At 34.3% G+C, this 25789-nt stretch overlaps 1 protein-coding gene across 2 annotated transcripts in view; it reads right to left on the bottom strand.

Annotated features, from left to right (window-relative positions):
* LOC145279763 (kinesin-like protein KIF2A) overlaps positions 1 to 25789 on the bottom strand; it is a 139602-nt gene that overhangs the window by 49381 nt on the left and 64432 nt on the right. For both annotated transcript variants that reach the window (XM_080131070.1, XM_080131071.1), the window contains 5 exons: positions 22287 to 22403; positions 8948 to 9095; positions 5414 to 5517; positions 4240 to 4402; positions 617 to 707 (listed from right to left, as the gene is read on the bottom strand). In XM_080131070.1, the coding sequence (XP_079987196.1) occupies positions 617 to 707; positions 4240 to 4402; positions 5414 to 5517; positions 8948 to 9095; positions 22287 to 22403 (623 nt within the window). The remainder of the gene's footprint in view (positions 1 to 616; positions 708 to 4239; positions 4403 to 5413; positions 5518 to 8947; positions 9096 to 22286; positions 22404 to 25789) is intronic.

Here is a 25789-nt window from a genome sequence, read left to right as displayed (position 1 = left end):
ACTATCACCTGTACTAGTTACTAGTGTGCCATGTTTGAGTGGAATTATTGCATCACTAATTACTTTGAGAAATAAGTGAAATGGCTCGTTAGGGAAACTAGTACAGAAGGAAAGGAAAACTCCAAAATAACACTAGCGAACTTAATTACGAGTAATTTGCAAAGAAAATAAAACATTCAAACTACTATTTGCATCTTGACTTGTATGCATAATCTTTCAGACAAAATTTGGAAATGAACTCTTTATTTCATCATACTCTCAGTGACTTAATAAGATTGGTTAAAAATTCTGTACATGTTCCTGAGTTTGACATAAAAATTCCCAAATTCAAAAGACGTATATGAAGACCACTCTAAACGTGATTCGCTAAGGTGAGAATAGTAGTTTGAACAAGTCAAATAATCAATCCTCATCTAAAAAAAAACCAACCTTATTTAAAAGGATTTGAAAAAAAAAAAAATTCTTAACTCGCTAATCAAAAAGAAAATATCAAAGAAGCAAACATTTCAACTACATATTTTAGATATACGCAAGCCTTGATTTATCCTAATTTACACCAACTGATTCAAGCATTAAAAGAGCACATCAAAAATTAAAGAGTTACAATAAAACATACATGTGTTTTGCCACTTCCTGTTTGTCCATAAGCAAAACAAGTGGCCATTCCACCTTCAAATATACAATCTACCAATGGTCTTGCAGCATATCTGAAAGCAGACAAACAGCGGTAAAATATTTGTAAAATCCAAGGTAATACTTGCATTCAAAAGTATAATTTAACAAACGTCTTGGCAGATGAATACAACACAAATGAACATTGTCTGAATATAGCGGTTTCAATCCCACCCAAAGCGTGCCAGAGGTAATTGGTCAAAAATGTGGTGAGACGACAACAACTACGGATGGCAGTGATGGCTGAGAATGCAGTTAGGAGATTCGAAGTTCCTATCCGTCGCGGTTACCACCTGACGAAGGCCAGAGGAAGTTGGCCAAAACGTTGTGCACCAATAAAAAGATAAGATGAGACTAATAGTCCGAAATAAAATAAAATTAACATACAATGCTCATCTCAAAAATAAAAAATTCCAATAAGGAATAATATATATATATAACAATTAATCTATTTAATAATTAAATCAACGTAAATATAATTAGGCATCAAAGCATTTTATTTATGGTTGCAGGTGGTAATGGTATACTTTTTCTTTCAATATCAAATTCAAGTAATTTTACTAATTTTAATATGAAAACTCAAACATTTAAATACAAAATCTGCAAAATAAAAACAGATTGAATCATGGTTCTGAGATTAAGATTGAATATCTCTCAATGTTATGACAGAAAACATGTTTACTTTTTTCTGTAAACAATTATCGAAGTAAATTAATTCATAATTGGTATGAATTTCACACACAGACTTCCACTATGATAGTTTGAAGTGAATTTTATTCAATGTGTCTATTATATATGACAGACATTTTTTTTTATTAGTTTTGTAATCAAATGATTCATATACAAGTTACTTATCTGCAAATATAATAAAGGACTTAAAAATCTTTTCTAATTTGTTTGACTAGACATTATTTTAAACATTTACTATTTGTTTGGTTGGATGGATTAAGTAACAAATCGACCTTCAAGAGTGATTTAATGCCAATATCTGCTTATTTAATACAAGATTTATGTTAATTTTCGGATTTGTACTTCATTTATATGTTCACTTAAAGGACACCTGTCCCATGATGGGTAAAATTGCCCAAGCAGTTTTACATCACTTTTGTGTTCTCTTATAAGGATTAAAATTAACATATAATGATATCAAACTTTTAGAATACTTATTACAATTTTGATTATAGAAAATGTCTTATACTTAAAGGGTCTTAAGAAATAGTAATACCGGAAATCTTGCTTAATTCGTGTCTAATGACTATGATCAATTTAATGCAAATCTGAAATATATGAACTTTCAAATGGAGGGGAGGGGTCTATCCCTTAAAAATTCTCTAAAGAAACTGAAATTTGAGAAATATTAATTGGTGTCTAACACTATTGTTAAAATTTCACAAAAATAGCTTCCACCACTCTTTGATCCCTTTGCATCAAACTAAATATAGCCTACATTACCTTTTACACCCAACATTGAGTTCTAAAATACATAATTATTGGTTACTTTAGTAGAGGCTCCTATACATAAAAATATAGAAACATACATAACTTTACATAAATAGATTTTTATTTATTGGACTTATATATATTCCGGTATAAGTCTTCATGAAAAACACAAGTTCTATCCTCATGTCATCAAACAAATCTTTGGTGTTAACATCATTTTATATTTGTTGCATTGAAGTAAGATTATTACATTCTATCAAAGTGCCTCACTGTATATGGAACATAACAAACTGCATACCATGGTAGCATTTTTTGTTCAAGCAAAATTGATTTTTGTACAGGCTCAGGAAAGGATCACTTACTTTCGTGACTTCCTATAGTCCTGCTCCATTTTTCTAGATTAGATTATACTGTCAATAACTTGTTAATAAGTCGATTAAGTGGTTAAAGGCACAGAATGAAAACCTGTGTCAGATTTGAATCCAGTTCATTCTACAGAAACACATTCATCAAATCAACACTTGACCTTGTGCCTGACCTCCTTAAGAGAAAGTAAATAAAATAACTTGTTAAAGATTTTATTGCTCCAGCATAACTGCTATTTCTGTAGAAAATATGCATGGATGTCTATCATAATGTCTGTGTATGGAATCAATTTTTTGCTAAGGGGATCATTTTGGTTGGTTTTGGCTGCTGTGGCAGTCTTTTTTCCTAGCATTCAGCAAAGTACGAGGGGTGTGCAATCAGTAATGCCCCTGACCCACTTCCCAAAGCAGTAGAGCAACGAAATTTGGCACAGTTAGTCTTTCTCTACATAGGAACCACCCAGAGTTATACATTTCTCCCATCGTTTGATGCAGCTCTGGAGACTGTTTTTGTAGAACACTCCAGGTTGGTCCTCCAACCACGATGTGACTTCAGAAATCAAGGCTGCATCATCTGGGAAACGCTTTCCTTTCAAAAGCTTCATGGCTGGGAAGAGGTAAAAGTCAGAGGGTACAAGGTCAGGAGAGTAGGGATGATGGGGGAGGATTTCATAACCACATGCCCATGCTTCTGATCTGGCGACATGCGAGTTGTGGACCGGAGTGTTGTCCTGCAGGAGATTTGCTGATCTTGCCCCGCCTCTTGATTTTAATAGCTCCCCTTAATTTCCTCAAAAGTGAAGCATACTAGACTCCTGTAATTGTGGTACCCTTTGCCAGGAAATCTGTCATCACTACTCCGTCCTGGTCCCAGAAGACTGTGAGCATGACCTTGCCAGCGGAGGGCTGAACCCTTGCCTTCTTTGGAGGTGGTGAGTCCAAGTGCTTCCATTGCATTGACTGGGCTTTGGTCTCTGGATCATAGTGATGGACCCAGGTTTCATCCTGTTGTAATCAGTCTTTTGAAAAAACTTTGACTCATCTTCTTGGCAATTCATCCTTGAGCACTCGACGCATTCTCGCTTCTGGAATGGTGTGAGCAACCTGGGAATACATCTGACAGACACCTTATGCATATGCAAATGGTTATGAATGATAGTTTCCATAGACCCTGTACTAATCTTGACATCTTGGGCTATTTGGCGCATAGTAATGCGCCAATCTTCCAAAATGGCAGCCTCAACTTGACGGACAGGTGCCTCATCAATGGCAGAAGTGGGGAGGGGGGGGGCAGGTCTTAGAGCTGTTTCCACAGACTTCCAGCATGTTTAAATTCACGATGCCAGTGTTTTACAAGGTCATATGATGGGGCATTATCATCATAAGTTTCTTTCATTTCATCATAAGTTGTGCGTCCTTTCAAATACAAAAACCGGATCACTGCTCGACATTCAACAGACTCCATTTCATACCCGACTCAGTTCAAACACCTGTAAAACAGAACCCACAATTAGTTCAGAGCTGTAATTTGCCACATAACCTGTAGAGATATAAATCATTGCACATGCAAAATTTCAGCTAGATCAAACAACTGGAAGTGGGTTAGGGGCATTACTTATTGCACACCCCTCGTATTATCTCTTTGGTGTTTGATCATGATGTTGAACATATTAGAAATTCTCAAGCTTGTGTATAATCTCCAGCAATAGTGATATAAGAATTTAAGTAGGAGGAATGAAACAAAGAATTTAAAAATACTCACCGATAAACCATTTCATTATTTGCATTTTCATCAAATGCATAATCAAACCGAAAATTTTGATTATCTACATATTTTGTTAAGTCGACTTTGGTTTTTGGTTCATGCACAATAACCAAATCTTTATTTGGGATGGTTATCACATCAGGTTCACGTCGACCCAACTCTGCAATTTAAAGTTTGAACAGATGTAGTATTCAAGTACAAACATTGCAATATATAAATGTATTAGAAAAAATGTGACCCATTGAGTCATCCTTGAGCTGGGGATTAAAATATGTAAGAACGGACACAGAATTTGAAGACAAACATTACATGTCATTCAAGTTAAATTGTTTGAATTAAGACTTTGCAAAGCCAGTTAAATATTAAAAAAAAAAAAAAAAAAAAAAATTTAAGTCAAAATCGTAAATTAGCTTCATTCTGTTCACTATATCAGATGTGAGCAGCCAATGGAAAAGGGGGGGAAAAAAACAGATGGTTTTCGCTCCTCCATTTTTTAACTTAGGCGACTAGAATGTTGACTCATAATTGCCTTACAAAGTAGAATCTCATAAAAGGAAAGGATAAGAATGATTATGAGAGAAAGAGCAATAAATAAAGACTTAGATTTGGTTTGGTTGCTTTACGGCATATCAACCATTTTCTGGTTATTTCATGCGAATCCAGTCATTTTGGAAAATGTTTTAATGCTTAAAGTTCTTTATATCTTTAAATATTTATTTGTGGTGTTTGTTTTGCTTTTTTTGGTATAGAAAAATTGTTTATTTTTATTTGTACAAAACATGGTTGAGTTTTACAAAGGGAAAAAAACAAATCTTGGTTTTTGGTTTTAAAAATCAGATCAGTTTGATCTGGTAGCACCAAACATAGAGATAGGTTAACTTGAATGTCAATTTATAAAAGCTGTCCAACACATGTCAGCATGTAAAATAGACATTAAGCTAAATATGATGAGAACCAGGAATAGAACTACTTGAGAGGGTGGGGAAACTAACAATTGAATTAAATGTACTTTTTAAAAAAAAATTTTTTTTAACCAAAAAAAATTTACATTATCTGTTTAATAAGTAGTTAAAAAATAAAATAAACATTCTTTGTTTTTCATGATGCTTTGCATATAAATAATCACTCAACAGCAAAATAGATGAATCGAATGGCACTGATAATAACATACCCTTTTTATTCAGTGGCCTCTTTCGAACACAAACACAAATTTGGTGATCTTCTACAGCATCTGAGCCAGTGAGAGGACGATAATCCAAACTGTTTTGGAATTCCCTGAAGAAAAAAAATAAAAATAGATACATATTTTTTTCATGTCTCAACATAAAATTTTATGAAATATAATATTTCAGGTATCTATTTTCAGTATTTACTTCAACAGTGCTCAATACGCAAGTAAAGCTAGATAGTAAGTTATGAAAATATACATATGACAATTAAGCTACACAGAATTTTCTAAGTTTCATTCTCATAAGCATATTCATTAACAAAAAAAAGCACTAGCAAACCATTACTGGTTACTCAACACAAAGAAACAAAAGTGAAAGCGTTGAAATTCAGTGATGTCAATCAAAAAGTTGACTAAGTGAATGCAGAAATGAACGTTGGCTGGAAAGCCAGTTAAACTTTCTGCTGTTTCATTTATTTGTTTCCCCACGATGGTGGGTAAAACCAGCTCCGCACAAAAAGGGAGTGTCCAAATGAATAGCAATTGTCTGATATGAGGGGTTTTCCCCGATATTGATCAAAGCCGATTACTTTCTGGACATCCCGGCACGAAAGGCTTTAGTTTCGCTTTTATACAAAAGACAGACACGCGAAAGGAAGGAATAGGGTGAATTTTATAAAAGTCGATCAAAATAAATCTAGATACGATGTCCCTTCACAAATTGTAGATATTACAATCTAGGGAGTATATAAAAAGTTATAAAAAATAATACCCCCCCCCCAGGACTCCGTCGAAAAAAGGACATACAAAAACGTGCGTGGCTATTTTGTCATATATTTCTTTCATTAAGTTTTTTAAGAGTATTCATAAGTAAGCACCTAAAAAAACGTAGAATTTCTTGCTTAGATGAGAAATTTTGCCAGAGACTCATCTACAATAATAATACTGATGGTTTTATTAAGTAAAAGCTATTTTTTTTTTCACTTTTTAGTCACTTCTTGTCAGACTTGTCAATGCTGAATAACCAGACAGAAACCCAAATTTCATTTTTTTTTTGTTTTGCGACATAAGTAAAATAAATTTACATAGCATGTTTATATCATTATCTATACTCCTATAAATTTGGGGTTTTATGTGCATTGATATTCATATTAAAAACATTTTTTTTTTATTTAAAAAGAAAATAAAACATGAGTTGTGGAATTGCATTTATCTGCAAAAGATCTAGCTAATTTGCATATTCTTTTAAACATTCATTTTAATTAATTCCTTATTAGTTTTTCGGTTTTCTTATGGGATGTCATCTTTAGTTAACTATTACATGTAATTATATTCATACGGATATTCTACATGATTTATATTTGCACAATATTTATGTAAAAGGTTATAGTAAACAAACATCTTTCTCTATATATATATATATATATATATATATATATATATATATATATATATATATATATATATTAGTCCTTGCGTGAAAGAGGACACAAAATGTTTTAAATAATAACAGAATAACAATAACAAAGACTTTCGCTGGCGGGGACTACTATTGACCGTAACCAGTTATACAGTCCTTTTGAAATTTTCATCTCTATTTTTCTCGTTATGTACTGAATATTTGTTAATGAAACCTATATGAAATATGTTCCTTATCAAATTTTAAAGATTCTCTATTCTGAAAGAAGTTTTAAAAAATTTAATCTAAAAAAGTTATTTTAAAGATTTTCTCATTCAGACCTGTATTACAAAGAGGGGGTTAGCAAAAAATGAGTTGTGGTGTGAGGAAAAATACAAACTGAAACAGAGAGAATATTCAGACATTTAATAATACAAAGAGGGGGTTGCAAAAATGAGTTGTGGTGTGAAGAGAAATACAAACTGAAATAGAGAGAAGGGGAGTTTTAAAATATAATCTTAAAAAGATAAGATACAAGTTAGAAAAGCATTTCATCCAAGGCATGAAAATTGTTAAACAAAATGTTTTTACTATAGGCTTTAAAAATAAAGGTACAAGATTCAATTTGAAATTTATTTATCTTCAAAGTGCACTTTTATAAATTTTACAAAGTAAGATATAAAAATTAATTTAAATTGAACCAAAAAATTACCTTGGATTTATTTTATGTTATGTACATTCAATTTAAAAACATTATCTTTCATCTAGCAATTAATGATATAGATATAAAATTTTCAATGACTTTTTTTTTAAAGTGCAACAAAATGTACATTACATAAAATAAATTCAAAGTAATTTTTTGATTCAATTTAAATTAATTTTTATACCTTACTTTGTAAAATTTATAAAAGTGCACTTTGAAGATAAATAAATTTCAAATTGAATCTTGTACATTTATTTTAAAGCCTATAATAAAAACATTTTGTTTAACAATTTTCATATCTTGGATGAAATGCTTTTCTAACTTATATATACACACACACACATATATATATATATATTTGTTTGTTTAAAAAATTTTGCCTACCAAACTCCTGTCAGTTTTTGGTCTACAGACATGAAATTTAATATATAGGGTATTCGAACTCAAAACTTTATATTTGCGTTTTAGCCAGGGAAAAATTGGTGCAAAAGTGTGAAAACTTTAAAAATATGGAATTTACCAGGTGATGGTTGAACGACGGCATTACGAATATGCATGTATAACGTAACAGCTATTGGTTCAGGTTTTAATTTTTAGCCTTGCAGCAAACATGTTTTCATAGCTCAAGCATTAACGAAAAGAAAAGAAAAAAGTAAATCATAAGCTAAAAGTTTTGGTTTTGATTCTCGGTAGTGGTGCTCTAGTCATTTTTTTTTTTTTTTTAACTTTTAAAATCATCATTATATATTGGGTCCAATATAATATAATATGAAATCTGCATTAATCAAAATATATTTAAGCGTATTTTACGACCGGGCAATGCCGGGCAGCCTGCTAGTGATATATAAATTTTAATTTTATTGCTAGCTTAACAATAGCCACCATTTTACTATTAGGTAGGTGACAGTGGTCAAGTGGTTAACGACGGACTGATGACCTAGGTGTTCCAAGTTCAAATCCAGTTCATTCCACAAAAATCACTTTCACTTAGAATATTGCCAACCTTCTTGTGGTCCCTCCCGTAAGTCCCCGATATCTTTCTAGATCAGAAAAATATCAGGGAAACCAATGCAAACAATGGAATTTTTGAATTCATACGATATGATTTTATCATTAGTACCAGCAATGGAAAATTAAGTTTTACATTTTTTTTAAGAATCGTTTTTGGAAACAGAAATTAGGCTAAATTTTTCCAATTTCAATACCCCAAAAAGCTCCTACTTTTCAGATTCCAATTGTCAACACTAATCACAGGATCCAGGGTTGGGAGCAGGAATTTCATTGATTTTTCAATTTTCAAAGACAATGCTAAGATGTGCGTCTTACTAGTTTATATTAAATAGTATCATTATTAAAACAAGAAATAAAAATAAAAAATAATGCATGCCGATTTCACATGAATAAAACCGCATTTAATGGAAAATAATCTTATTACCTAATCATAGACAAAAACTCCCAGTTTGGGTCACTTGTGTCATATTCTGTATCATGTAATTCACGGACAGCTTGTCGATGAGCTCTCCTTTCCTCCCGTCTCTGTTTTATCCGCTCCACTTCCTTTACACAATTGGATTTCCGACGTCCTGTAATAAAATAAAAAAATTTAAGGCAAAAAATTTGAGTAAAATACTAAAAGTGGCTTTTAGTAACTTCCGTCTGAAAGCAGCTATTAGACTAAAAATGAAATAGAACTCCTCCTCCAAACAAAAACCTTTGTAAAACTACACATCATCCACTAAAAAGTAGATACCCCTTAAAAAAAAATAAAATAAATAAATATAGAATCTCATATGTTTAAAGTAGCAATACACATGGCCGTTAAAACGCTTTGGATAATCACAGATTTCAAGGGGTTTCTGCTAAAATGGTCATATTTTAAAAACCAAAGCACTTTAAGTCTTCAAAATACCGTTTTGTTCAGAAATGAATATACTTTCAAATGAATTAGTAAATAATGACATACATTATATAATTTTAGAATTTTAAGCAAATAAAGTGATAAAAATGTGAACAGCATAAAACAGCATTTTCGGTAAGTGTTTGTAATGACTCCCCCCCTGCCCCCCCATTTCTAAACATTCGTACCGTGTTTCTGTAAAGAATTTTTTAATGAAATCTGGAAATTAGCCAAAAGAGATGTCATTTTTAATAATTTCAAGTGGCCGAAATTCATTTGACGACTCGTTTTTTTGTTGCGTTAAAAAAAAAAAAAAAGATTTCAAAATGGTGAGTATTGAAAATTTTGAAAAAAAATTTCTTCGGACACTCACTATTAAATTAAACAATCTTTTTACTATGTTTATTCGTTAAAAAGATGATTGGACAGTGTTTTCTCTAGTGGTACGTAGCAATTTAAAAACATAATATCCGAAAAAATTGTTATGAATTTGATTCAAGACTTCTGTAGTATTAGTGATAGTAGCAGCAGCGATAACATGGTGTAAACAGACATTTGTTTTTGTTGTTTATTTTTATTCCAAATCGATTTTTTTTTTAATTGAAAATCTGGTGATAAAAAAAAAATTCTTACATGTTAGAGCTATTTTGTTATCAACCATACAAATAATTTTAAAAATTGGGTAGTAGTAAATTTTAAAATATTTTAACAAGCGAAAATGTGAATATGTTTTGGTTCACGTGTACGATTACGAACGGTAACACACTTCTAATATTCGTCCCTTAAAAAAAATGTTTTCAGTGAATTATTATCGATTGGAAACTAATCTACCTGATTATTAAAAATAAAAAATAAAAAAAAATAATCAATGTTTAAATATTTGTAGGAGGTGCTCAGTTAAAAAATAACAACGGTAGGAAAGGACATGAAATGTAATCAAAAATCCAAATAACATTAATTAAAATTTTTTTAACAATTTGTCAGCTTTAGCAAAAACTTGTTTCTTTTTTTATATTTACATAGAATTTAAATACTTGATATTTTTCCAAGCATCATGTTTTCTGTTAGAGGGACGTCACTTTTTTAAATAACATTTATTTTTGTCTGTTTGCCATAATTCTTGTAAAGTTTCCCAATGGGTATCAAACGCCCTCTTAAAAAAACAAAAAACAAAAAAAACGCTTAATTCTATGTCTAATCCTAGGTACGAGTGGCAAGCCTCCTCCTAAAACCTTTAGCCTTAACAATAATGCTAAGTACAAGTGGCAGAGCTCCTCACTGAACAAACTTCCCCTGTGAGCTCATATAAACGTAAAAAAAGAAAAAGCATAAAAACGTTTGAAGAAAAGTGCACATGATTAATCCCCCCCCCCCTCCCCCCAAAAATGGTCAACTGTCCTAATACGCTAGGATAGTCTTGAAATGGTGAATTATTTTACATTTATGTGAAACCAACCCCCACTCTAAATTCTAAAATTGTTTTTGTCTTGTTTCTATCAAGGATGTTCATGCATAATTTTCCTTAGCCCTATCATTAACCCAAAGTCAGAGTGGCAACCTTCCTTCTCATAATTGCACAAAGACCCTCTTAAAACCACGCATAATCGCCTTTTAGAAAACAAACAGACAAACAAACAAAAAATACACACACAGGATTTATCTATCATTGGAAAAAAAAAAAAGGGAGGGGTAACTGCCCTAAAGCGCTCGAATGATTCAAAATGGGAAATCATTTTACATTTAATTCTAAAATAATTTTTGTTTATCTTTTATTAAAGTTTTTCAAGTTGTTCACATGCAATTTTCTATAAAAGGTAGAATCACATATTTTGGAGAGGTGGTCAGATGGGGAGGGGTAACAGAAGGTATTAATCTACAATAATACCAAAGAAATATTGCAATATATTCATTTTTAACCAATCCTAGATTTCGATTTCAGTTTTTGGCACATAAAATGCATTACAACTAAACTTTGAGTTCTCTAACTTCTTTTCTTTTAATGAATACATGGCATTTTTAAGCAATCGTAGCATATTTATGTGAATTTACTGCAGATTATTTGGAAACCATTAATTTCTGGAGATTTTCAGTAGCATATTCAGATTCCTTGCACATAAATACACTTATATAGCAAATTTCATTGCTTAGTCTTATGTTTTAACAAAGCTATAGCATTTTTACTGAAAAAGTAGTGCAAAAAATGTGACAAAACGCATATGGTCTTAAAGAGGGGAAAATACCCAAAAGCGCAGGGCATAAAAATAGTCATAACTTCCTTGATTTTAATTGGATTTAAAAAATTTAAAAAGATTCTTTCTTAGATTATCAAGCTCTTTCTATATATATATATATATATATATATATACCAATATTGAAATATTTTAAGCCATTTAAATTTTTTCATGTGTATTGCTATTTAAAGAAATTAAATTGTCAGAGGAAGATAATTTACTAAACTCATCCTCATAAAAGAGGGACGTCTCTATAAAACTCATCCTCATAAAAGAGGGACGTCTTTCCTATATAGTTTAGTTAATAATCCTTAATTTTAAGATAGTCATATCTAAAAAAATAAAAATTAATAAAAAACAAATAAAAAAATAAAATTCTATTAAAATTTTTTTTAAACTGAACAAGTCGCATATCTCTCATTTATTTTTCTCTCATCCTTTCTAAAAGTGTATTTATTCAACCACTAGTTTTTAATGTCTCAGAGAAAGAGTGACTGTTTAGTTAATTCAGAAATCACAATCAAATGTAGAAATCAGATATGAAAATAGGTTTGTTTACTTTTATATTATCAACAGAAATGGTTAAGAGACTTACTTTTTAGTCATACAAGAAACCCTTAACAGTTTGATTTTATTCAAAAATTTATAAAGGTGAACAAACGGTGATGGGTACATCCAGTATATTTGTTTCAGTCTTGGTAAATATAGTTTTGAGTAGAGAGACATTTTTGTAATAGAAAAATGATCCAAAAAGAGATGGTAAAAACAATAACTATCAGAGAAAAGAAAATTATCTAATCGTGAATATTAAATGTAGCTGCCCCAATCAAAAATTAATAATACCCATACAGTAAGATAAACTTGAATTTATAAAGAATTCTAGGCAAAGAATAGCAATATTAATCCAGTCAGGACTTGTGTCAAGAAGAAAAAATATTACTGAAAAAATTCAAAGAGATTCAGTATATTTTATACAGTGCTTTTGGTACTCGACTAGCTTGCTCCTACCACCCCTGACTATAAATATAATCGTTCAAATCTTTGTAATCATGGCCGGTAATATTATGCCAAAAATATAGCAATAGATAGCAATGTGGTAAGCAAAGAACAAACCAAGCTGAACAAGACAAATTAACAGTCATGCTTCTTTTCATTCACTATTTCATCCACTCAAACAAGACCGATGATGAGGGGAGGTTCCGTCATAATTTCTCCATTGCTTATGACCTCACTCAGATTGTTCATGAACCCACCTATGTGCTCAACACTGACGGCCAGTATGCGAGTCTACTAGACCTTTTTCTCACAATTTGCCCTGAACTATGTTCAGTTTCTGTTCTGTCTTCTCTTGGATCTTCTGGCCACTCTGTTGTATCAATTAAAATAAAAATTAAATGTAATAAGTCCTCAGACGTACCTTTCCATCGTACAGTATATCGATACACTATGGCTGACTGGGATAGTTTACGTACATTTATATCAGATCTACCTCTGCGTTCCATGTTTAAAAAGGATGTGTCCTCTATAGTATCAGACCTGACAGAATGGTTAATTGTAGGTATAGACTGTTTCATACCCTTAAAAAAGTTCCAGCAAAAACCTAACAGCCATCTGTGGTTCTCTCCAGAATGTGCTGCTGCCATTGTGCACAGAAATCACTTTTTCCATTGCTTCCAACGTAATAGATGTATTGAAACTAAAGCCGCTTTCAGGACTGCCAGCAACCATTGTAAGAAAGTAATAAAGAATGCAAGAGAGTTGTATGCCCAGTTCGTCAAGTCCAAAGTAGCTGAACAGCGGTTTGGTTCCCACCAGTTTTGGCAAACAGCAAACAGAATCCTGAACAGAAGCATGTGCTCTATCCCAACTATCATCAATGGACCTGAGGTAATCTCATCAGCATCAGACAAAGCTAAACTCTTTGCCAAGAACTTTGCAGCTAATTCTACCCTTTGCGACCAAGGCCGCCAACCCCCAATATTTCCTCCTGTATCAGAAAACACGCTATGTGATATACAAATATCTGTACGTGATGTTGCCAAGCTAATCAAAAACCTTGATTCCAATAAAGCCCTGATGGTATTTCAATTATAGTACTCAAAAAACTTCAACCAGAACTAGCATCCATACTTAAAAAACTGTTTAAACATTGTCTTAAGGAGAATTGCTTCTCATCACCCTGGAAAATCTTATCAGTATGCCCTGTATTTAAGAACTCAGGTGATCGCTCATTTCCCTCTCAGTACAGGCCAATAAGTCTCCTGTGCATCATGAATAAGTTGCTGGAATCTGTTAAATAGAGAAGTAATCAAGCATCTCAGCAAAAATAACCTTCTTAGTGACACACAATATGGTTTCCGTTCTGCTGGATCTGCGGCAGATGTGCTTACAGTTATATCTCATAGGGTTAGCGAATCTCTCGACGGAGGCAACCTTTCTAGGGCAATTGCTCTTGACATATCAAAGGCCTTTGATAGGGTATGGCATAAAGGTTTAATTCACAAGATCTCTAGCTATGGTATAGCTGGAAATGTCTTCTCAATTATTAAACCATTTCTCTCTGGTTCAGGTTCATAAGAGTAGTAGTTGATGGCCAGAAATCAGAAGCTCACAGTATTAATGCTGGAGTCCCTCAGGGGTCCATCCTGGGCCCAACTCTCTTCCTGATTTACATTAATGATCTTCCAAATCACATCCTTACATCATTCGTAGACATTTATGCTAATGACACTACCATCTATGGCAGCACATCTAAGATCGTAAATGACCAAGTTCTTTCCGATTCTCTCTCCTCTGATCTTGAGCATGTGGTACAATGGGGAAAGAAGTGGCTGGTTACTTTTAATGCATCTAAAACCAAGCTTCTATCTTTACATCATCAACATTCTGATCCTCATCTAGCATCAATTGAAATGAATGGCTCTTGTCATGGGGAGACCTCATGTTTTGACAAGCTTCTGGGCTTGACTTTTACTCCTGATCTGAAATGGAACACATACATTAAATGTTGCCAAAGCCGCTGGAAAAATGGTGGGACCCTTCTATCGATCCAGTAGACATCTCACTGCTGATGCAATTCTCTATCTATATAAGAGCCAAGTATGTCCAAAGATGGAGTACTGTTGCCACATTTGGGCAGGAACTGCTAGAAAGGACTTGTCCTGCCTTGAGTTCAAAATAGACTTTGTAGCCTCGTAGGAGATGTCCTTTTCTCTTCTCTGCAACCTCTATCTCACAGAAGAGATGTTGAGAGTTTGTCTCTGCTTTATCGTTATTTTCATGGCAAGTGCTCGACTGAGCTTCAATCTATGCCCCCCCCCCTCCGCCAAACTTTCACAAGAAACACTCTTCTAGTTGAAAACATTGATAATTCCCCTAACTCTTTATCTGTGCCTAAACCTAAATGTAGATTCCATGAAAAAAGCTTCTTTCTTAGAACTGCACGCTTGTGGAACTGTCTTCCGTTTTCCTAATTGTCTTCAAGTCCAACGTAAACAAGTTCTTGAGCCGTTCCACTTAAGTTAACAAATTTACCAAATTTCCATTACTAACAATTACTGTATTGTTCAATTGACTACTGCACACTCTTAACCCTTATCCTCGAGTGGTCTTGGGCCTTGATAGTGGTAATGCCTATGTAAAAAAAAATAAAATAAATAAAACTAGTGATTTTTACAAAAAAGTATCCATAGATTTGCAATTGTGATGTAAGCTAATCCAGCTGCAAATGAAGAAGCAAATTCGATTATGAATTTTACTAAAACAGAAATAAAAAAGCACATTTACTCGCCAGATTACTATTTTGCAATCAATTAAAAATATTAAGTTTTCGATAACCTTATTAGTTTTATAACTGCATTTGAAATTTTTTGGATATCTTCTCATTTAGCTTTACTAAAAAGGTAGGTTAGGATTAGGGTAAAAAAACAAAAACAAAAAAAAAAAACAGTTTAGTTTGTTCTGTGAAACAACATTACGGAATACACTTAAATACAAAATAAAATCAATAGTTTCTTTTGTTGAATAAAAAAATAATATTTTTAGTTTATTCACTGAAGATCATAATGCTTTAGTGAAAAATAAAATGAAAGTATTTACATTTTATTGGATGTGTATTACTAAAAAGTACCATGAAACTGTATAGAATTAGCATTTATTGAACAAAGTTAGATCAAATATACAAAACGTAGGAAGTGGTAGTAGTTGGAGGGGAGCAAAGGTGAAGGAATATGCGATGTGAGAATGTTGAACAATGATTGGTAAATTGATTGATTGATTGATTGATTGGTTTTACGGCATATCAACCTATGTGGTCATTTAATGCCGGAGTCCTTTTTTTTTTTTTTTTTTTTTAAAACTTTTTTTATTGGGAGGGGGGGGGGGAATGACTTTTTCAGCCTTTCCTCCCTTTTTTTTATAAAATGGAACTAGGAAATTAAATGTTGTATTTATACATGGATGTGTATATTTGGGTGACTTTAAATTTCCTTAAATTTTCTTATATAAATTTATTTTCCTTAGGTATGCTAGAATATTTGCTGAGTTGACCTTTTCAAAAAGGTCTTCCATATTGCTTTCTGTATAATATAATTTTCTAGTTGGGGCAAGGTCATCACACTCAACTAGGATATGTTTTACTGTGAGTGTCTCCTGGCATGGGATGCACTCTGGCGCCGATTCTCCATTTAGTATATAAGAATGAGTAAAGTTGGTGTGCCCTATGCGCAGCCGAGTCAGTATCACATCTTCTCGGCGTGATCTCTTGATGTCCGGACATCGTTCCTTAAGTTCAGGTTTGATTGAGTATAATTTGTTGCCCTCTTGCTGACTCCACCGCAGTTGCCATTTTTCCTGTTTGTATGCTTTTATCTGGGGTCTAAGATCAGTATGTGGAATCTTAAAATTGTCAGTTGGAAGTTGAGAAGATCTTTTTGCAGCTATATCTGCCCTGTCATTGCCTTTGATCCCCACATGGCTGGGGATCCAGACAAGAATAATGTTTTTAGTAGTTGAAAGGATATTGATTTTTTCTATTAATTTTGTTGTTAGTGGATTTTCTTGTTTTTGATTTTGTATAGATAATAGGACTGATAGAGAATCTGTGAGAATGATGAAGTTTTTGGTGGTTTCCTCTGAAATTATGTTGAGTGCTAGATCGATAGCTATAGTCTCTGCAGTGAATATAGATGCTTCATTTTGAAGATTTCTCTTCATTGTGGTTTTATGGTACGTTGCTGCACATCCAGTGTGATTGTTGCTTTTAAACCCGTCTGTGTAGATAAAGGTATAATCTGAATATTGTAATTTTAAATGTTGAAGTTCGTCGTGGTATTCAATAGGGTTTGTGGTAGATTTGGACTTTTTGTTTAGGTTGAGTTTTATTTCAACTTGTTTTATGGTCCATGGGGGTGTTTTAGGCAGTATGAAGTTGTGAATGCTGGAGATTGGAATTTTCGATTCTTCAATGCTTTCCTTCATTCGGAGCCCGAACGTTTTGATAGTTTTTCTTCTCATGTTAAAGAGTTCTTCATATTTAGGATAGAAGGTACATTGGTATGCAGGGTTGTTTGGGCAAGACTTCAGTTTCAGTAAATATTGAAGGGCTAACTTTTCTCGCCTTAGATCTAGTGAGGGTTCATGTGCTTCCGTGTATAGACTGTTCACGGGGGAAATTCTGTATGCTCCTAGGGCCAATCTTAGGCCAGTATGGTGAATAGGGTCTAGGCTTTTTATATATGATGTTCGGGTTGATCCATATATGAAACAACCGTAGTCTAGCTTTGAGCGGACTAGTGCTCTGTAAAGTTTAAGGAGTGTTTCCCTGTCTGCACCCCAATCGGTATGTGCTACCACTCTCAAAAGATTTACAGCTTTGTTACATTTTTTTTTCAGATAGTTTATGTGTGGGATGAATGTTAACTTTTTATCAAATAAAATCCCTAAGAATTTGTACTGGTCAGTAACGGGTATGGGCATTCCTTCCATCGTTAGGACAGGATCATTATGCATGTTCTTTAGTTTGCAGAAATGCATGCATTTCGTTTTTCTTTTGGAGAATCTAAATCCATTCTCTTTCGTCCATCTCATTACTTTGTTTAAGCACAATTGAAGCTTCCTTTCTATTATAGATATATATCTAGATCTACAGCATATTAGGAAGTCATCCACATATAGGGAGCAATCTACCCCAGGGTTAAGGTTTTTTACAATGTTGTTAATTCGGATACTGAACAGGGTCACTGACAGTATACTCCCTTGAGGTACTCCATTCTCTTGTTCTTTCAAGTCCGAGAGAGCTGTGCCAACCTTTATTCTGAACCGTCTATTTTTTAAAAAATTTTCAATAAAAATTGGCATTCTGCCTTTTAGTCCAAGTGCCTTCAGATCCCTTGTAACACCGTACTTCCACACAGTATCGTAGGCTTTTTCCATGTCAAAAAACACTGCTGTTAAATGTTCCTTCCTTACAAAGGCTTCTCTGATGAAGGTTTCAAGTCTGACTATGTGGTCTATTGAACTTCGGTTTTTCCTGAATCCTGTTTGAAATTCTGTAATAAGATTCTCTGTTTCCAGGAACCAGATTAGTCTTTTGTTTATAATCCTTTCCATGGTCTTACAAATGCAGCTTGTTAGAGCTATTGGCCTGAAATTCAATGGATCTGAGACGTTACTTGATTGGGATTAGATGTTTGAGTTTTCAGATTTGGGGATTGGTATTATTGTGGCCTCTTTCCAGGTCTCGGGTACGTTTCCACTGGACCATATAATATTGAAAATTTCAAGTAGGTATTTCATTGAGGTTTCTGGAAGTTTTTTGAGGATTTCATATGGAATTTCATCGGGCCCTGTAGCTGTGTCATGGGATTTGGTTAGCGATTCTTTTAATTCAGGCAAGGTAAGAGGTTGGTTGTATTTTTCAGTATTTTGTGATTTAAATAGAATTTTCTTTTTCTCTTCCTTTTCTCTAATCTTTTTGAATTTCTCTGTTTGTCTGTCACATGATGAAATTTTTGATAAATTATCTGCCAGGTTATTGGAAATGTCTTTTTGATCGGTGTATATTTTGTTGCCTTTAGAGATGTGGGATATTGGTGTACTACTACACTTTCCTTCTATTTTCCTCATCATGTTCCAAACTGTTTTCGCCTTGGTATTCACATTAATTTTGGATATATAATTTCTCTAAGTTGTTCTTTTGGATTCCTTTATGATTCGTCTGGCTTTTGCTCTGTTGTTTTTGAAGAAATCCAGATTTTCGCTTGTTGGATACTTTTCGAATTTTCTCAAGGCAGCTTGTCGAGCTCTGATGGCTTTTCTGCATTCTTTTGTGAACCAAGGTTTGTTGTGATTGTTGGTTTTGGTTGTTTTCGGTATGGTATTATTTGCTATGTTTGTGAGTGTTTTAATGAAGTAGTTCAAATGGTCATCTTCATCATTCTTTTCGATAATTAATTGGTTTTTGCACTGTTCCTGGAAGTCTTCCCAATCCGCTTTATGTAGGTTCCATTTGGGTGTTTTTTGTTCAGTGCTAGTACTTAGACTTTCCAGGATGATTGGGAAATGATCACTCCTACAGGTGTCATTGTGTACTTTCCAGTCATAGTCCATATATATGGAAGGATCACATAAGGTAAGGTCAATGGCGGTGAAAGTACCTGTTGCTGGGTACATATAGGTGTAGTTTTGATTATTAAGGAGGCATAGATTATTTTTATTTATTATGTTTTCTATTTCTTTTCCTTTTTTATTTGTTTCTTTACTTCCCCATATTACATTGTGACTGTTGAGATCTTCTAGTAGAAAAAAGGGTTTAGGGAGTTGTTTTATTAATTGAGTTATCTCAGTTTCGTTGATTGTATCTTTTGGAGGGATGTATATTGAGCAAAGTGTTATAGTTCTATGTAGAGTCACTGAAACTGCAATTGCTTGCAAGTTTGTGTTTATATTTATTTGTCTTTGAGGGACTTCATTCTTCACAAGTATTGATGTGCCTCCAGAAGCTCTGTCCGTATCTTTATTTATGTAGTTGTAAGATGTGTAGTGTTTTATGTTGATGGTATTATTTTCTTTCAGAAAGGTCTCCTGTAGACAGACAAGTGCTGGGCTCATATTTGTTATTAATAATGCGAGTTCATTTTGGTTTGCTTTTATCCCTCTGATATTCCATTGTAATATTTTGTTCATCATTTGGAATTGTGTTCAACTTCCATCGTCTCCAATCCCTCAAATCTATTTTCTGTCGGAGTCCCTGTTCGAGATATAGATCGGGATCTTTCTTTTCCTGTTTTTGTTTGTTTTTTTTTTTTTGTCTGGGGGGATTTTTGATTCTTTTCTGGTTTGTGATGTGTTTGATGGTTGTTCGGTTGTTTTTGTAGAAATGGTTTGTGGTTTTGTTTCTTTTTGTGGTTCAGTAGTGTCTTTACTTAATATTATCCTTGGATTGGTTGCAGACATTGCACTATTCATTTTCCTCATTTCTTCTAATAGTTCTTTCATTTCCTTTATTAGTTTGCTTAGGACATCAATTTTCTTGTCAATTGTATCCGTTACATGTATATGACCATTTTGATTGTTGATTGGATTAGTTTTTTTTGTTGCATCTGCATATGTTTTAGTTTCGATGATTTTCCTGGCCTCTGGGTAGGATATATTCTTTATATGTTTTAGTTTGGTCACTTCTTTTTCTCTTTTCCATATTTCATAATATCTAGAGCCAGCGCCATGGTTTCCCAGGCAGTTGGCACACTTGAAATCTTTTCTGCAGTCAATGTGTGGGCCACTTTCTCCACATCTTCCACACACTGGTAATCGTGTGCACCGATCTTGATGGTGTCCAAACTTCTGGCACTTGACGCATTGGAGGGGGTTTGGAATATAAATTTCTACATTTATTTTCATATATCCGACTTTCACTTCTTTGGGTATGGTGAGGGAATCGAAAGTTAGTATATATGTATTGGTATCGATTTTCTCACTGTTTTTTTTAATTTGAACTCTGCGAACATCTAACACATTCTGTTTCTGTAAGTTTGTCCTGATTTCCTCCAAGGGACAAAGTGCAAGTTCGTGGCTTTTCACTACTCCTTTGCAGGTATTTAGGGTTGGATGTCTGTAGCATTTGACTTTGATGTTTTCAAATAATTTTAGTTTCAATATTTCTTTAGTTTGTTCTTCGTTATGGGTTTCTATTAGTAGGCTGCCGTTAAATTGTTTTTTAATAGACTTTGGTTTTAGAGTTTTAAGATTTTTTTCAATTTTAAAAGGTGATAGTTTGCTCAAAGGAGTTTCCTCCATTGATTCTATTACTACGAATGTTGAGTTCCTTGGTTTTATCGTCTCTTCGTCAGAGCTACTGATGTCAGAGACATCAGAGTGGGTTCTCTTTGGGTGGTTGGGTGGTTTTTGGGAGGAATAAGCCATATATTTTGTTTTCTTTTTTCGTCATCTTTGTTCCCCACCCACCTCGGAATCCTATTTGGGAAGAGCCTGGGGGAAAACCCATTCGCCCAGCCTCTACAGGGATACAATGATGATATAACTGACTTCGGTGGTATCATAATGATTATCTGTTCTCTCTTGATATTGCTATGGGATCTGTAGCAATCCTGAGGGGTTTACAGCTTCGTCATCGATATTCACACCTAATCGATTGACCCTCAGCCACCGCTTTCCATCATATATTAGGGAGTAGGGTTATTTGTGGGAGAGGGGGGATGTGTTGTATTAGTAGTGAGTTTTTGGAATGGGCAATATATGGTGGGGCTTGGCGTGACTGGCCGATTGGTCGGATCGGGCCTCTCCGACCGCCCGTCTAATCGAAGTAAGGGCCAAAGTAATGTGTTGCGGTGCCTAAACTTCTATGTATCCTGGTTTAGGTTCGCTCAATCACCAGGATCACGTCCTAAGACTTTACGGGTAGCAACCCACGGCTAACTGGTTGCCCCATTGAGGGATTTTTACCCTCTGCAGGGGGGCAGTCGGTTTGTTCTCATGCCCTACCGACAGGGAAAAAAAAAAAAAAATAAATAAATAGATAATTTAATAGAATATATTTGTTTTCTTTTTCTTTCTTTTTTTGTTGTTTCTTTTCCTTTTTAAAATCTGTTTTTATTTAACCCATAGTTGGGACCCTAACAGGTACTACCACTCCGGGTCAGGGTGGACCTGGGAGCAATGGCAATTAAGAGGTGGCTCCACACTCCCCAAGCCCGTAAGCCGGACCTCACCATCGGATGTAGTTTAAGGTCATATCCAGGACCGGGAGTAAGGTAGGAAAAAATAAAATAAAAAGGGGGGGGGGGGAAATAGGCTGTTGTTTTTGTTTTTGGTTTTGTAGAACATAATTAAGTTTTACAAAAAAGATCAGAAAACAAAAAAAAAACGTCAATGTAGGTGCATTTCGTCTCAGGAAGCCACAGGGCAGCCTGATCTGGTAGCACCAGGATTGGTAAATTATTAAGTGTAGAAATAGAGGTTTCATATAGACAGGTGGGATATAGAACTAAAAGCTAATAGTAATCAATCGTCAAGAAAGACAAAACAAAAAAAAAAAAACCTCCAGATTTTAAGTTTAAAGAAATTAAGAATAAAACAAGACTTTATGAAATAAACTCTAAGAAATAAAGAGTTATTGATTTTGATGTTACCTTGATTTCCGCATTTCGTTTTGTCATCAGTGCCATTATTGACTGCCAACTGTCCGTTCTGGGATATCAATGGCGCACGAGAAGCCGCATAACTAGGTCTAGAGCGATTTAAGGAAGCTGAAGTAAAAAGGAAAAAATTGTTTAGATGAGGAAAAAACAGGGAACGTTAAAATAGATTTGAAAAGTTGTTTCAAATCTAACAAATCATCATCTTGCTTTCAATTGTTTAAACCAGACACACCTGAATTGGATGGTGAATTTGCAAAGGTCTAACCTTACTTTCTCACATTTGAATTTTAAAGAAATTTTAACCATTTACTTTAAGTAATAATGATCACTTTGTACAGTAGAACCCCGGGATGTGGTGGCCCTAGAATACATTTTTTTCCGGTTACAATATGGAATATGTTTTTCTGGCCCCTGGTTATGGTATTATTTATGTTATTTGATTATATACATGTGTATTATACACTGCACTGCATTTTGTTACTAATTTGAAGTTTTTTTTTTTTTTGTTTGTTTTTTTTTCAATTTTCACTCTAAACAGGACACAGTGCCACTTTGAAGTAGAGGCCTACTATCGGGGACATAAGCTGCAAGGATATTATGAAAGGAGATGAGTAACAAGATGTCTGTTCACATTACACTTGAACTTCTGCATGTCAATACAGTTGGGAAAACAGAATCCCGGAAGGAAGTTCAAAAGTCTAGCAGTTCTAGGGGAAGAGACTATTGGAGTAGAAGGCTTTCTTACAACTAGGGATCTCTACTGTGAAGGGGTGGAATTTAGCTGCTTGTCTGATTTGTCGGGGGGGAACAAGTGCTTGTGGTTCATCAGAGCATTCACCATTAAAGTACTTGTAGAACAGGCAAAGGGATGCAACATTTCGTCGATGGGACAGAGGCTGAAGCCTAGATGACAGTTCAGTACCTATCAGGTTGGCAACTCTTGAAACCTGTCAAGGAGTGAGAGACAAGTAACAGATGCACCAGTCCAAATGTGACAACAGTACTCCATACATAAGCAAATGGTGGCCTTATAGAAGTATAGGATACTTTTAGGCATAAGTAGTTTTCTAGCATAGTAGAGAGAGCCCACCTTCTTCGCAGCAGCCTTGGCAATGCTCTCGATGTAGCTGTTTCAACTTGTGTTCCCTGTGAACGTTAAGCTGAAGAGTTTAAAAGAAGCACTTTCAGGTAATGGATCATCAGCCATAGCTATTGGTGATTTAGAAGGTTTCTTGTAATTATTGAAGGAAATGAGTTTAGTCTTGGAAGCATTGAATGTGACCATCCATTTTTATCCCCATTCCACGACAGATTGGAGGTCATCCTCTAGTGTTGCTGCCATTTCCTTAGATATGTGTTCATTTTTCCCCTTATGCCTATTATAGAGAGTGGTGTCATCAGAAAATATACCCATTTCAGAAAAAATTTTATCAGGGAGGTCATTTATGAATATCAGGAATAATAAAAGGTACTCCCTCATTTATATCATTGTTTAGATGTACAACTGTTGAGGACAACCTGGATTTTTCTCTTAAGAAGAATTTAATTGCAATTATGTATTCATCCAGTGATACCATATGATCTAATTTTCCTTAGAAGATAATCATGCCTTACCCTGTCAAAAGCCTTAAATATATCGAGGACTACCGCTCTAGGCTCCCCTGTTTTGTCGAGTGAACAGTATATATGGTCAGAGATTACAGTTAGAATATTTGCTGTGGAATGGGATCACCTAAATCCATATTGATTGTCAGTCAGGAGTTTAGCAGCTGTAAGGTGATGTACTAGAGCTTAATTAATTATGGACTCAAATATTTTGGCGAAAAGCAGGAGGATGCTAATGGGGCGATAATTTAATGGGTTAGTTTTTTTGCCAGAATTCTTGAAAACTGGTACCACAGAAGCAGTTTTCCAGCAATCAAGAAAGCAAGATTCGTTAAGGCATTTGTTGTAAAGTTTGGAGAGAACTGGAGCAACCTCAGCGGAGCATTTTTTTCATAGCACAGCTGGGATGAAATCAGGTCCACATGCTTTTGAGGTGTGTAGGTTTTTTATGATACCATGTACCTGAGAAGGGGTGATTTTCAGATCATCTAGTGTGGCGTCTGTCTGCAAAGGAAAGTCAGGGAGGGAGTGAGGTGCCGGGTCCAATGTGGCGTTAGGGGCAAACTGACTGGCAAGCAAGTTAGCCTTCTCAGTTGCCGTGCAAACAACTTCATGATTGTTTTATAGTGGGAGAACCACTGACTGCCCATTATTTACTACACTGTTGTAGATTTTCCAAAAATCACGGGTTCCTAATCTCTGTGCTTCAATGCCTTTTCTGGTTGTTTCAGTGTATTCTGTCTTAGCTTCTATATGCTTCTGCCTGTTTGAACTGGACTTATGTCAGTTGAATCTGCAGTATGCATGCTGCCTTTGAGCAATGGCAGCTGCACAAGTAAAAATAAATCAGTGGGGCTTGCTATAGAATTTCCGTGTGGGCACATGTGCTTCAATTGCCGTTTTTAATCATTCAGTGGTCTCATTTGCATACTGTTCAGTTGGAAGAGAAAAGATATTTCCCCATGGGGCATCTCTGATGAGATCTCTGATGGCTTCCCAGACAGCCTTTTTGTAATATCTCGTTGTTTTGAGCAGTGGGTCTTCAGTTTTGGGTTGAGAATTTAGGGCAATTTCTACCAGTATCACAGTGTGATCAGCATTCCAGAGTGGGCTGTGGGCATTCGTTATACAATTATTGGGAACTGTGGTCAGAAATAGATCCCAGGGTTCTATTGTATATATATTAGAACATTTACTATTTCATCTTATTGGCAAGGATCGTTCTCTCTCTCTCGCTATATATATTTATCAATCACAGACATGTTTTGTTGTTTATAATTCATCAGGATGGTTAAACCTAATGAGACTCAAAACCAGGACCCTAAAGTCTGAAGTTTTACTAATGAACTAAATAAATGACATGCTCACACATTTAATACATATCATAAAAAAGTCTATGAGTCCAGAAAAAACAGCGGTAGCTGTCTCAAAACTTTCATAAATTTACCAGTCCTTAATGAATGTTGGAAATCCTCTGAAAAAAATAAAATTCTTATAATCAATTTGTGATAAGGGAGTAGAGTGCAACTTAATTTTCTGTGATACTTGTAAGCGCTAACTGTACAAAAAGTGCAGTGGAATTACAGGTAGGTTGAGAAAGGACAACAGGAATAGATTTGTGCACTCAGATATGGAGAAAATTTATGTGGATGGCAAAATTGATGTTGATCAGAAATTTTGTTACCTTGATAATACCATTGGGGCACAGGGTGCTAATGTGATAGCTAGAATTGGGAGTGGATGACAAAAATTCCCTGAACTAACAAACAGAACATTATCCTTGCCAACCAAGGAAAGAGTCTATGTGGTATGTGTATGTAGTGTCATGATGCATGAAAGGGAAACCTGGCTAATGAAAATTGGACATATTGACTAGAGAGAAATGATTA

Source organism: Euprymna scolopes, chromosome 7, assembly GCF_053919585.1.
Source record: "Euprymna scolopes isolate OS-2025 chromosome 7, ASM5391958v1, whole genome shotgun sequence".
NCBI classification, from domain to species: Eukaryota; Metazoa; Mollusca; class Cephalopoda; order Sepiida; family Sepiolidae; genus Euprymna; species Euprymna scolopes.
Note: the sequence above shows the minus strand (reverse complement) of the source record. Positions and strands in the feature narration are given on the sequence as shown.